Here is a 14,322-nt window from a genome sequence, read left to right as displayed (position 1 = left end):
TGAAATCTGAAAAAACGTAATAGCCACAGTAAAAAAAGTCAGTATATAAAAAAACGTCATAGCCCAGTCAAACACGCTAGTACACCCGTAGATCGCGCAATAGCTCGACGTCCAGCAACCAAAGCCCATCACCAGGGGCGACCCTCACCAAGCGATGGAACTCCACCGGCGACTTCACGGCGCAAGGACTGCTGCCGAATGCGAGGTATGTATGGAAAATAGGAAGAATGTTTCAGTATATGAAAAATAGGAAAAATATTGCTAGTAAGGTGAATTGCGTGACAAAAATGAAAAAAAAAAAAAATTTTTTTTTGAAGTTATGAAGGTAATCGATTTTTGGACGCGTGTATTGTGGTTACGAAAACTAAGAGATTAGATGCTGATTTTAAAAATCCCATGTAAATATACTTAGCATTTTATTTCATACTTGTTTTTTTATGCATTTAAATTTTTTACATTAGTGTTAGCTATATTGCACTGCACAATTATTTCTCTTTTGTTTTATTTCGTTCGAAGGTGTCCAAATATTTACAAATAGGCAGCCTTTATTATATTTTCAATATGGTTGCTTAAAAATTGATACGTTATTAATGACTCTCATTAAACTTGGTCAATATTAATCCCAAAAAGGTTCTGATACATAGTTTGTTAAGTCTTGTTTTTTTTCGCTTATCGTATGCTATAATTAGAGCGCCTGATTTCTCCTGTTTTGCACTTTTTCTTTACGCTGTGTGTTTTTTGTTGATCCCTTAGGTTTACAACAACCAAGTCGTTGCTAAATTTGTATTCTAAGCCGTCGCAGAACGGGCCTATTTTAAAACACGGGTAAGTTATATTTTCTAAGGTTGTGGCTTCGTGGTTAAGGGTTTTTGCATTGATAATGCTGCTTACTAATATGTATTATATTTACTAATAAAACGGTGTATAGTTGTTTATTCAATTTAATGAAAACACAAAAATGTAGGCAAGTAAATTAACTCATAATTCTAATCATTAATATAGAATATAAATAACTCACAAACCATTGACATTAATAATTAAAGTAATAAAAACAACAATTGTTGTCTGTAAGGCAAATATCATAAAAAGACGTACTTTTTAATTTTTGGGTTATATTGACCGTTCTATTTTATTCAATGTTGCATTTTCCAACACCAAAATGTTGTGTATTGTACCTATTTATGTACATGTATTGTGAGTGACATAATTCTGCAAACAAACGCAAACAGGTCGATATTCGTTATCAGCTGATAAGGATAGTTTTTTGTATATGGGTGTGTAATAATACTCATGAGGTACCTATATAGATTAGAGCTCTAGTTTTCGGTTGGGACTTAGTCCGTGTAAATTTGTTATTTTGTGGGCAGGATCGATTCATTATATATTATGGAAATGATATAGAGTATAACCCTTCCGAAGGGCTTCTTTAACTTTAAACTGCCTTATATTATGTAACTCAATAATTTTAACAATAACAGTCAAATTAATCAAAAGTCAAAACAACCTAAGTTGAAAATAAACAACAAAACCGGCCGCGGCGATTGACTTAAAATTAATGATTTAACTTTTGATATAAAAATCCATAGATAATGTAATTTAATGTTAATAAAATCATCCATTCACACCATAAACACAGTTTTCCATCTCAATATTGTACGGTAAATACTAAATAATCTGAAAAATCTAATTGCGTTACAAACTTACTTTCCTAGCAAAAAATCCCGGTCAGAGACATTGAGATAATATTGATATGGAGTCGATACCGCCTACACCACTTATGTTCCACTCAACATACGTCATGTGGCGTAACTGCACTCAGTCGCTTGCTCGCTCATTGGCGCGAACGTCACGCTCATTTTTTATTTGTTTTAAAGTGAAACGCATCAAATATGCCTACGTGTGTGTTACGATATTGCACAAATAATACAAATAATACGGAAGAGTGCAAAGGAATAACTTTTCAATCAGTAAGTAACTAGATTATAATTTTTAAAACTTAGTTAGAACAAAATTTTTGGCGGGCGACATTTTGCGTCATTTGTCATAGATTAAAAATTTAAGATATGACATTGGGCATGAAATAAGTGTTGTTAGTAATATTTGCTGGCGTATATTTTTATAGTATAAAATAATAATTTTACATATTTAGAAAAGCATAGACTGGTTGTTAATTGAAAAAAGGTGAAATCATGAAATATGAAAATCAATTACTTAATCACCAATTTTTTTTTGTTAATTGATTTTAATCAATTTTAATTGATATTGTATAAGCTACTGACTTGAACGTATAATTGAATTATTATTTATTTATCTGCACTAATATTATAAAGAGGAAAACTTTGTTTGTTTGTTTGATTGTAATAAATAGGCTCATAAACTATTGGACCGATTTTGATGAAATTTGGCACAGACAATCTTTAGACCCTGAGAAAAAACATAGGCTACTTTTTATTGCGAAATATGTACCACGGGCGAAGCCGGGGCGGACCGCTAGTTCAGAGATTAATATTTTTTCTATTCAAGGTTTCCATGGGCCGTGAAGAAAGGGAAAAATGGGTAAAATTTGTCCAAAACAACCGCAGTGAAGAAACCTGGTTACCATCCGATAGAACTTGCGTCTGTTCATTGCATTTTCGCGATGAGGATAAATATACCACAAAAGCGGGAAGGCGTATTCTAAAGAAGTCTGCTGTTCCTTGTATTGATGTTAGTAATAATAATAAAATTTTACGGATTTGTATAACAAATAAAATATTATTTTAGCCATCACTAACATTATTATTATTATATTTATTTTAGCCGAAGGTGTGCTACAATAGTACTGGAACAATACAAGCAATTTCTGAGCCGGGAACATGTTCTGAGGATGATGAACTAAATATAAATAAACACAATTTTTACACGGCTTTTATTTTTTTTCTAAAAAAGGCCCAATTTGTAAGGAATAAAACTTCCCATAGCCCTGACTGAACCTCCTCATCCTATATTATATGCCAGATATTGTTAGCCCCGCGTAGTAAAGTCAGTTTATATCTAAAATAAATATTAAGTAAGTACAAAGAAAATTTCAAGTCAACGTGCATGTAAGGAGTGGCACCCAATAAAATAGACAGAAAGAAACAAAGTGTCGCCTCTATAGCGGTGAGTCAGTGACATCGCATAATCTATGACTGTCTAGCCGTCATTCGCGCGCCCCGCGCCGCCATCTTGGCGCACAGATTTTGTTCGTGGTGTCTGCTCCATATCAATATTATCTCAATGGTCAGAGAAAGGAAAAGTTAATGAAAGCCGTTCACGCGACAGTTATTTAATAATATTATTTTCTTGTCATTCCACTTGCACAATTGTTACGCAGATTATATAACTGTTATAATCTACCAAAATCTACCACGGTCTACCATGACCGTATCAACATTTCAAATGTCATATTTTACACATTTTATTAACTTTGTCGTTTTATCAATAAGTGCTACATGTTGCGGTTTATGCAAGTTTAATTTATATATATATTTCTTATCCATTTTGTAATTTTGCACTTAATTAAAATATAAAACAATAAATAATATTCAACAAACATTTCCTACTTTTCGGTAGTTTTAAATAACAATTGACCTCCCTCAAGGTTACTCATATAAGTAACACTACATTAAAACCACACATAATTATCAATCACCTACTGTGTTCTTCAAAAGGTATTTAGTTTCATAACATGTTAATTTTTTTCCTCTCATGAGCATTAAATTTATAAATAATATCAAAATCAATTAACAGTGCTCTTTTGGTCTAGCCACTAAAGACATTTATAAGGCTAAATTGAATCTAAATGATCTGCTTCTACATGACCATAATCACCCAATCTAAAACAATTGACATTGACCTTCTAGTTACTACACACCTACATCAATACAAACAATGTACGGCTAAAATCCGCAATTTTCTTACATCTTGTTTTGTTACTGACGAAACGTCATGATTCACTATACTAAGGATAGATAGCAATTTCGCTACACTCCCACAACCAAGCAACTGGTAAAAGAACATCTATTCGAATTACATTGCGCAATTCAGTTGAAGCTAAATCGCCAATGAACGCTTCAGCCCGCAATGGTCAATTCACATTGTGATACTATTGCTGTAGCTATAAATAAACTGGTTATAATACAAGTTGCCGGTTCACGCGCAGTCTGTTGATGTTCCTCTGAGATACTGGTTGTATCATTGCTTAAACCGGTTTACACAATTCGCTAGTCTGTGCCCATTTTTGGAATTAAAAAATCAAGTGACATAATTTTGCGCGCCATGGATGACAGGTATCATTTGTTTTGATTTATCTGTGGTCATTTTTAAACTATTTTTTATTTATTTATATCGATCTTGCTTTTATAAATTTTAGATCACTTGCATAAATGCTTTGGGAGCTTTCATCGTTGGTTTTATTTTGGAATAAGGCTGTCCTGTGATTCTTGAGCTACAGAATTTAAAACCGTTAAAAGATGTCGTTCACCTCTATGTAAGTTATACGATAAGAATACTGAGAAATACGCCTGTTGTTTATAACATGTGCCTTAGAATTTAGATTTTATTTCATTCATTCTCCGAAAACAAAAAAAATCGGGTTGATAGATGTAGTGGCAAAAAAACTGGCTTATTTAATCTGCATGAGATTTTTTTTAAACTGCCTTTACGATACTAATTAACATATCTACTTAGACCATTGCTATGTTCATTGTTTCTCACGATACAATAGTTTTACCTACTTATCAGTACCTTCACGTATTCATTGAACAAATTAAATATTTACCTTGTATTATGATTCATAAAAGAAAGTACGTATTACGAATCCATGATAGGACCAAATATAGCCTTCGAAATAAGAATGACTTTATATGGTATTGAAACGAAAAACGTTTCAACATTTTTAGTCTTTCATGTGTTACTATAAATATTGAAATACAAAATTTATATAGTTAGGTACATACTAAAAATGATTAGGTTCATATTTACAGGTAGGGCGCCAAACGGTCTCATTTGAATAAACGCGATATTAAAAATTATGTAGATATAGACAATTACACAATAGCTGTAAGGTATATTAGTAGAAAAATACAATTAACATAAATATAACAAGGTCAACAAACAACTAAAACAAAAAAAAATACTGAAGTAGATACTAAAACAATAGTATAAAGAGAACAAGTAGGCCGTCTCCAAGCGATGTACCTCTGTTCCTAGAAAACTTACTTGCTCTCTTTAAACTATGCTAAAACTTAGCATTATATCAATGTTTGAATCTTAACGAATTAACATATGTGTGTATTTATACTAACCTCATAACCACAGGATGTAAATAATTGTTTAATCGTTTGCTATTAACTATTAATTGGTGCATGATTAACAAGTACTTACTTACATACTTTATTTTTATTGAATTTATCTGTACCTAGATTATTTTTTTTAATTGTGTGCTAAAAAAATGTTGATTTATTTCAGACAATATTATATTACTCGTATGTCCTTACGATCGCATCCTTTTGTTTGATTAGCCTTTACGAAATAGATTAATTTGACCATCGAACAAATATTTCAATACATCAACTATATCATAGACCATGAACACATAAAAAATATTGTGGTTGTAACTTGACTAAAATGTTGTGGTTAATATTAAATTTCATAGCGCAATTAGCTTCATAGTTTTTATGCGCTGGACCAGTAATGGAAGGCTGCGCCGGCGCCGTTCTAATAAACACGTTGAATGATAATCCGCATCAGATAATTTAGTTGATGTCAAAAGCCTCTCATGTGCATTACTGGAAAATTGGACGTATGTGCGATTGTAGTAAAAAGTTTGAAGTATCAGCAATGTTTAAATTAGGTACTGACAAAATATGAGGTCTATCTGCGTAAACATTTTCGAATGTTAGAAAAATTTTAATCAGTTCTTTTTTAATAACGAAAACAATTCTAATTCTACAATGAATATGACATTAGGCACGAAACGATTCTGTTTTAAAATTTCAAAGTTTCAGCAACTTTTTGCGATATATTGGCCACTATGTTGTTGCCATTCAATTTGTAGATGGCAAAAGACACCTTGTTAACGCATTCTAAATCTCATAACCCTTCCAGCACGCACACCTGTCAATACAATGAGGAAGATGGCTCCATACGGATGTACCTCCGCGGTAGACCCGTGGTGCTGTACGGGCCGAGTGAGCACGATACCCTGGACCCCGCGAAGGTGGCCCCGCCGCCGCAGAACAAACTCAAGCTCGAGTGGGTTTATGGGTATAGGTAAGTTATGAATGAATGAATGAATAAATACTTTATTTGCACCAGAAACAAAATAATAACAAAAAACACAGACAATAGAAAAACGTACAAAAAGGCGGCCTTATCGCTAATACAGCGATCTCTTCCAAGCAACTTTAGGTCAAGGATCATGAGAATTACAATTACGTCATATATTGAGTTATCTCTGGCTCCATAGGCTTATCCTGCATGGTAGACACGTGGTGCTGTACTGCCCTATTGCCACTTTATCATATTTTGACTCCATATGAACTTGTGCCTTAGCAAAAACGTAAAAAAAATTGTCGTATTGTTCGATCCGTTCTCAACTTTTATTTTTAGCACATGGCAATTGTACCAATATAACTTCTTATTTGTTTAAATTTTGAATTGTACTAAAATTACTTGCCTACAAGGTCTTAGGTCCTAAGTCCTAAAAAATGTACAGATGGTCTTTGACAATTTTGGCCTTTTAAAGTGAAACTTTTATTACATCGTCTCAAACTTTTTGGTCTGTGTAGCGCATGTCGCGTGTATCGCGGCTGCCGAGTAGGTATACCTACTCGGCAGCCGACCGCCACGCGACATGCGCTACACAAAGCAGTGTTCGGAACCGTTCGAACAGTTTCACTTTTACCGTGGTTTCATAAAACCACACAACATTTTTTTTTCAATTTGAACGGAATTTTTTACTGTAATTTTGATGGGATTAATACCCCAATTCCACTAAATGTTCAACTCAGTATGCAAAATTCATAAACGTAAATTGCATTACAGAATAAATAATAAAGTTGTATTGATTTAGTTTATCACAAGGTCATCTATTATATCAATTTCATTAATGACACCATATGCTACGAGTATTATGTACATAGATTTTTATCAAAACTCAATTTATATAATTAGTACACTTTATTATGCCGTTACATTATAATGAAACACTATTATCCGTTATCACGTTATTATTTCGTCCTTTGTAATATTAGTTTCCAAACATATTTGTAGTACTAGGTTTCCGCCCGCGGCTTCACCCGCGTAATCAAAGAAAAACCCGCATAGTTCCCGTTCCCGTGGGATTTTCGGGATTGCGTCATTTTCCCGGGATAAAAAGTAGCCTATGTCCTTTCTCGGGTATCAAAATATTTCCATACCAAATTTCATGAAAATTGGTTCAGTAGTTTAGGCGTCATTGAGTAACAGACAGACAGACAGAGTTACTTTCGCATTTATAATATTAGTATGGATTTTAGGTTGATTAGTTAGGAGATTAATCTTACTTTTTTGTAGAATTATCGTCAGAAAATTATTTTATTCACCTTAATAAATTCTACGCGAATCGAAACCATCAAAATCTATGACATCAATAAATTCTAGACAGCAGTTATTAATTTTAGACACCTACCGCAGACCTTAACTAGTATATTATTATTAGTCTGTGCCTTAACTTATCTAGACGTCTATTTCTAAGAAATAAATAGACGCTATAATCACTTCACTACATAGTATAAAACAAAGTCGCTTTCCCTGTCCCTATGTCCCTATGTCCCTTTGTACGCTTAAATCTTTGAAACTACGCAACGGATTTTGATGCGGTTTTTTTTAATAGAAAGAGTGATTCAAGAGGAAGGTTTATATGTATAATAAGATCCATTAAGTAGTGGAAAAGTACTGTTATTTTTGAGGTTTCTAATGTGATGTCGTAAAAAATTACATTTATTCCGCTTACATTGCAAACGCAGGCTGAACCCTACGAGTTTTATCAAAATAATGTACTAAGTATTATACACATTGAAAAGGTCTACAGAAAAGTCCGCGATGGTATATGTCTATCTCTTATGGATAACCCACAATAACTTTTTTTTGTCATTTACTTTTTACGACAAATAATGGCTAATTTTCGAAGCGATTTTAACCAATACAGCATTAATCCTTAACCAATTAAATACCATGGATACATTGTTCATTTAATATAGATCTATATGGCCCTTTACACCGTATGATTTAAGTGAATATTTTCGAAGATATTACAGATTTAAAAATTGCGGGACGTAGCGTTTGCGGCCGCCCGGCTATGTATTTTATACCCGTGCGATGCCGGAGCGGGCCGCTATATTTTTTTATACCTATACAACGTTCACAATTTTTCTGTAGTGTATTTAGTATCAGCATTGCACCCGTGCGAAGCCGGGGCGGGTCGCTAGTAATATTAATAAATTGTAAAGCACCTACGTATACGGTAGATGAATTTTACGCATTGCAATGTACGCCTACATATGCGCCAGAGAGGTTCTTGAACTTACCTGCAAAAAATACTTCGGAGGTGTAATAATATAATGCTATTTTTATCGCAAAATGAATTCAAATTAGAGAGATACGTGTAAATAATGAATTTCTTTAAAAAGTTGTTATCTTACAGACTCCATACAATCTCCTTGTCGGAAGACTTATTTAATTTTTTTTTTAATTATTGTACCTATTTTGTTATTCTCTGCCTGGTATATATGTACAATAAAGTATAAATAAATAAATAAATAAATAAATAATTTAACGGTAATTATGCAAAAGATCGCTTCAGATAAACACCATAATTAACATCACTAACAGTAATTATTTAATGGAAAACATATGTACACATTACGCAACATGCAACACTCAAGAATAATACTTAGATTCGAGTGAGAAAATAGCATATGAATATAAGAACGCCCTTTTTATTTGCTTGAAATGTTTGCAGTTTTATATCGATACCATCATATTTACCTTCTTTGCTTAGACCGAGGACAGGTAAGCAGATTATACAAAAAATAAAAACATGCAAGCACACCCTCAGTTTATAACCTAAGTTGACGACATGTTCATTTGTCCTAAATACAAAGATTACACTCCTCTAATTACTTAATTGTCTCTACCAAGGTTAACCATTCACGAAAGGTCAAACAATTGCCACATAATATTAAACTAATTTGTTAAAAACCCTTTAAAATAATTACCATAATGTGTACCAAGGGAGCCATAATGTAATATGCTACCACTTTACCAATTGACTAAATTTTGGACAATTACCACCCACATAAGTGGACAGTGTCATAAACATTATTGTTTTGTTCCTTAAAGATGTACCACAAGGTTACAAAACCAATACATGTAATTATTACCTTTCAAACAGTGACTATACAGTTTAGAGTAAATGACCGGTTAGGAAATTCCATAATCAACTATAAAAACCAATATGCTACCGTTGACCGTATGCGGATGACGGCAAATGTAAAAGGAAACTAAACCACTAAGCACATATTTGTGCACATTTCTGACCACCTATAATATCTATTTCACTCTTACTATATTGTATATTGTGAGGACTCAGTAAATCCGAGATTTGCTTTACTAGATAATGACGTTTCAAAATTATCATACCTTTTGCATCATCCTAGAATACTTAATGTAATCAGATGACCAATGTCTTTTGTATTGTCGTTAATTTGACTATTGCTTAGTTATTTTTTCAAGTTTATTACAACGAAATTATTGCAGTCCAAGGCTAATGCAGTTTGTAAATAAAACTGTATCTTTATTTTTTAGTGCTTTGTCGAATCTGGAACATGTTAACTCATTTTTTTTTATTAATTTACTTCCTAGGACAATCTCAATATCCCAATACCTGAAAATTCCTGAAGCTTACAGCCATTGTTTTGTTGCTTATAAAACAGGCAATTTGCATACAAGTCCAAAAACGACTTAACAAAATTGAGGATCAATAATGACAAATGCAAATAATCCTCTCAGTATTATTCATTATGGCTGCAAAAACGTAATTTCCGTTGTACACAAAAGCAAGGCCACCGTTTCGCTCTAATGGTTGACTGGTGATGAGAAAGGTTCATTCTAATAAGTTAAAAACGGTTATTTCAATAAACCTTTCTCATTATTTTCCATTTTTACTATAAAATTATTATCATTAATCATATTTGTATGAAAAATTTGATGAATTTGAATGAAATTTGAATTTACATAAAGGAAGGAAATATATATTGCATTATTCATTCAATACTTGGAATTGACACAAATAGGCTTACAAACTATTTACTAAAAACATTTGTGGTGTAATTTCTAGCAAATCATTCACCTGAAATTCTATAGATAACATCTTATTTTAGCCATTTCCGTGAAGTAAAAACTGATTAAACCCTCCACTTCTAGAGGCAAAGACTGCCGCAGCAACCTCTACCTCCTCCCAACCGGGGAGATAGTGTACTTCGTGGCTGCTGTAGTTGTTCTCTTTAACGTGGAGGAACAATGCCAGAGACACTACACTGGGCACACTGATGACGTCAAGTGTATCGCTATACACCCCAATAAGTTGATCATTGCTAGTGGTCAGTGTGCGGGACATGATCGGGTTGATGCTAGGGTGAGTTTTGTTTCAAATTAAATAATGCATTTTTTTATGTACCCCCAATTAACTATAAGTGGATACGGTGAAATGTCATGGCTTTTGAAGATTAGGTACATCGTACAATATTTTATTATGATATGTATTTTCCTTAGTCGATTATTAGAATCCATACTCGTAATCACTTTTAGTTTAATCAAACATATTGCAATCCCATAGCTGCAAAACGTAGTATCAAGCAACGCTGGTGACGCTTTCACAATTATTACGTTTTAATTTTTATAATTAGAGTGGTCAAAATTGTAATAGACGAGTATTTGGCTGGATGTTATGTCAAATACATCTTTAACTTGAAATTATTTACTTAATAGACTATTACCAATTCACAGCCACACATCCGCGTCTGGAACTCCGTCTCCCTAGCTACCCTAGCAGTCCTTGGTGCTGGTCAACTAGACCGTGCAGTCTCCTGCCTTACCTTCTCTAGAGCGGACGGTGGAACGTTATTAGCTGCTGTGGACGATGGACCCGACCATGCGATCAGTGTGTGGGACTGGCAGAGACCGGATAGACCGTGCTTGGCTGAGACTAAGGTAAGTGACGTCATCAGTGATAGCAACATTGCTTCATAATCATGAAGGGCGGGTCGACTTTACCGCGCAGTCTCCTGCCTTACCTTCTCTAGAGCGGACGGTGGAACGTTATTAGCTGCTGTGGACGATGGACCCGACCATGCGATCAGTGTGTGGGACTGGCAGAGGCCGGATAGACCGTGCTTGGCTGAGACTAAGGTAAGTTACTTCTTGAGGGATAGTAAAACGATCCATTGCTTCAAATCACATGCAACATGTTTATAATCGTTATGTTGATCATCAAATTAATAATAATTATTAGCATTAAAATCATAGTAATCATCTTTTTCATCATTATAAGAATCGTTATTACAATCAAAATCGTTATCATCACCATCAACACTTTTTTTACCTTCTGCATCATCTTATAATCGTAGTCATCATCAAATTAATAATCGTTGATATGACTATCATCCTTATTAGCGAGATCGTTATCATCCGCCTAATTTTCTCTAACTACAAACAGACACTTATGAAAGTAGAAACTTTGTTTATAATGCATCGTGCAAATCACTTAGTACTATTTTAATAATAAAAACGACGAAAGTGATCAAATCAGTCAGTACGTAAATGAAATTATAGTAGTTCAGTTATTTTTACACAATTACATTATTCTCCGATATAGTAACACTTTTCTCTGTAGATAACGCAAAAATCTCCCATTCCAGTGTTCAGTAGACACAGTGATAGCAGCTGAATTCCACCCGCTAGACAAAAACCAAATAGTGACCTGCGGCAAAGGTCACATAGCGTTCTGGACACTGGACGCGTCCAATGTGCTCTTCAAGAAGATGGGCATCTTCGAGACACGAGATAAACCTAAATACGTTACCTGCCTGGGATTTAATCATAATGGTGAGTTTGAATTTTTAATGTGTTGTATTGGCAAGTAAAATTATTTTTGTTTGTTATAATTTTGTGGGTAGAATAAGGATGCTTAAAGTTGCTAAAGTTAGTCTTTGGAAGATCTAATTTAATTGTTGAGAACAAAGTTAGAAAAAATTATAAATTTTGTCAATCGATAATATGTCATTAATGTTATAAATTAAAAACAAAAGTGGTCCCGGTGTACTGCCTTGAGGTACACTGAATTTGTTAACAATATAGTTAGATTGATACGCTCGGTTTTCATTATTGTTTTTTTGTTTTTGTGATTGTAATGTGTTGTTTAGTATATAATTAAAATACTGGATACTTCTTATTTTATGTAGTTTCTTCATTTATTCGTGAGTGAGTCGTGTATAACGTACTCAAATGCTCTACTCATGTCGAAAAATAAAGTTTTATTTTTAATACAATTTATCAGGGTTCTGCTATTATTTTATGAATTCAATATAGCTAGTAACTTCAACATGGATCCGTCGTCGTCTGCATCATTACCCGGTATATTTGTTTTCAGGCGACGTAATATCGGGCGACAGCAACGGCAACCTAATCGTGTGGGGCCGCGGCACGAACACGATCAGCAAGCTCGTGCGCGGCGTGCACTCCGGCGCCGTGTTCAGCGTGTGCGCGCGCAAGGACGGCGCCCTGCTGTCTGCGGGCGGGCGGGACGGGCGGCTCGTGCTGCTGGACGCGCTGCTGCAGCCCGCCGGCACCGAGCGCGTGGTGAGTGTGCTGCTCTCCGCCGGCGGGCGGGACGGGCGGCTCGTGCTGCTGGACGCGCTGCTGCAGCCCGCCGGCACCGAGCGCGTGGTGAGTGTGCTGCTCTCCGCCGGCGGGCGGGACGGGCGGCTCGTGCTGCTGGACGCGCTGCTGCAGCCCGCCGGCACCGAGCGCGTGGTGAGTGTGCTGCTCTCCGCCGGCGGGCGGGACGGGCGGCTCGTGCTGCTGGACGCGCTGCTGCAGCCCGCCGGCACCGAGCGCGTGGTGAGTGTGCTGCTCTCCGCCGGCGGGCGGGACGGGCGGCTCGTGCTGCTGGACGCGCTGCTGCAGCCCGCCGGCACCGAGCGCGTGGTGAGTGTGCTGCTCTCCGCCGGCGGGCGGGACGGGCGGCTCGTGCTGCTGGACGCGCTGCTGCAGCCCGCCGGCACCGAGCGCGTGGTGAGTGTGCTGCTCTCCGCCGGCGGGCGGGACGGGCGGCTCGTGCTGCTGGACGCGCTGCTGCAGCCCGCCGGCACCGAGCGCGTGGTGAGTGTGCTGCTCTCCGCCGGCGGGCGGGACGGGCGGCTCGTGCTGCTGGACGCGCTGCTGCAGCCCGCCGGCACCGAGCGCGTGGTGAGTGTGCTGCTCTCCGCCGGCGGGCGGGACGGGCGGCTCGTGCTGCTGGACGCGCTGCTGCAGCCCGCCGGCACCGAGCGCGTGGTGAGTGTGCTGCTCTCCGCCGGCGGGCGGGACGGGCGGCTCGTGCTGCTGGACGCGCTGCTGCAGCCCGCCGGCACCGAGCGCGTGGTGAGTGTGCTGCTCTCCGCCGGCGGGCGGGACGGGCGGCTCGTGCTGCTGGACGCGCTGCTGCAGCCCGCCGGCACCGAGCGCGTGGTGAGTGTGCTGCTCTCCGCCGGCGGGCGGGACGGGCGGCTCGTGCTGCTGGACGCGCTGCTGCAGCCCGCCGGCACCGAGCGCGTGGTGAGTGTGCTGCTCTCCGCCGGCGGGCGGGACGGGCGGCTCGTGCTGCTGGACGCGCTGCTGCAGCCCGCCGGCACCGAGCGCGTGGTGAGTGTGCTGCTCTCCGCCGGCGGGCGGGACGGGCGGCTCGTGCTGCTGGACGCGCTGCTGCAGCCCGCCGGCACCGAGCGCGTGGTGAGTGTGCTGCTCTCCGCCGGCGGGCGGGACGGGCGGCTCGTGCTGCTGGACGCGCTGCTGCAGCCCGCCGGCACCGAGCGCGTGGTGAGTGTGCTGCTCTCCGCCGGCGGGCGGGACGGGCGGCTCGTGCTGCTGGACGCGCTGCTGCAGCCCGCCGGCACCGAGCGCGTGGTGAGTGTGCTGCTCTCCGCCGGCGGGCACGTCTTTTTTTTTTGAATCCATAAAAAAAAGACGTGTGGCACTCGGGGACTGCCGCGGTAAAGCTAT

At 38.2% G+C, this 14,322-nt stretch overlaps 1 protein-coding gene and 1 long non-coding RNA gene across 2 annotated transcripts in view; both read left to right on the top strand.

The window, feature by feature from the left end:
* Positions 1 to 14,322, top strand: part of LOC149906876 (echinoderm microtubule-associated protein-like 2) — a 78,368-nt gene that overhangs the window by 54,911 nt on the left and 9,135 nt on the right. Inside the window, exons 6-12 of the mRNA XM_090103946.1 lie at positions 92 to 205; positions 754 to 825; positions 6,130 to 6,294; positions 10,489 to 10,699; positions 11,071 to 11,274; positions 11,982 to 12,168; positions 12,713 to 12,921. Coding sequence (XP_089960072.1) covers positions 92 to 205; positions 754 to 825; positions 6,130 to 6,294; positions 10,489 to 10,699; positions 11,071 to 11,274; positions 11,982 to 12,168; positions 12,713 to 12,921 — 1,162 coding nt within the window. The remainder of the gene's footprint in view (positions 1 to 91; positions 206 to 753; positions 826 to 6,129; positions 6,295 to 10,488; positions 10,700 to 11,070; positions 11,275 to 11,981; positions 12,169 to 12,712; positions 12,922 to 14,322) is intronic.
* Positions 1,755 to 3,263, top strand: LOC149906877 (uncharacterized). Its single transcript, XR_016456947.1, has 2 exons — positions 1,755 to 1,967; positions 2,524 to 3,263. It is a non-coding gene; the product is annotated as an uncharacterized LOC149906877 (long non-coding RNA).

Source organism: Colias eurytheme, chromosome 7, assembly GCF_061535395.1.
Source record: "Colias eurytheme isolate Ceu_HAF_F1 chromosome 7, ilColEury1 Martin Lab GWU primary, whole genome shotgun sequence".
NCBI classification, from domain to species: Eukaryota; Metazoa; Arthropoda; class Insecta; order Lepidoptera; family Pieridae; genus Colias; species Colias eurytheme.
Note: the sequence above shows the minus strand (reverse complement) of the source record. Positions and strands in the feature narration are given on the sequence as shown.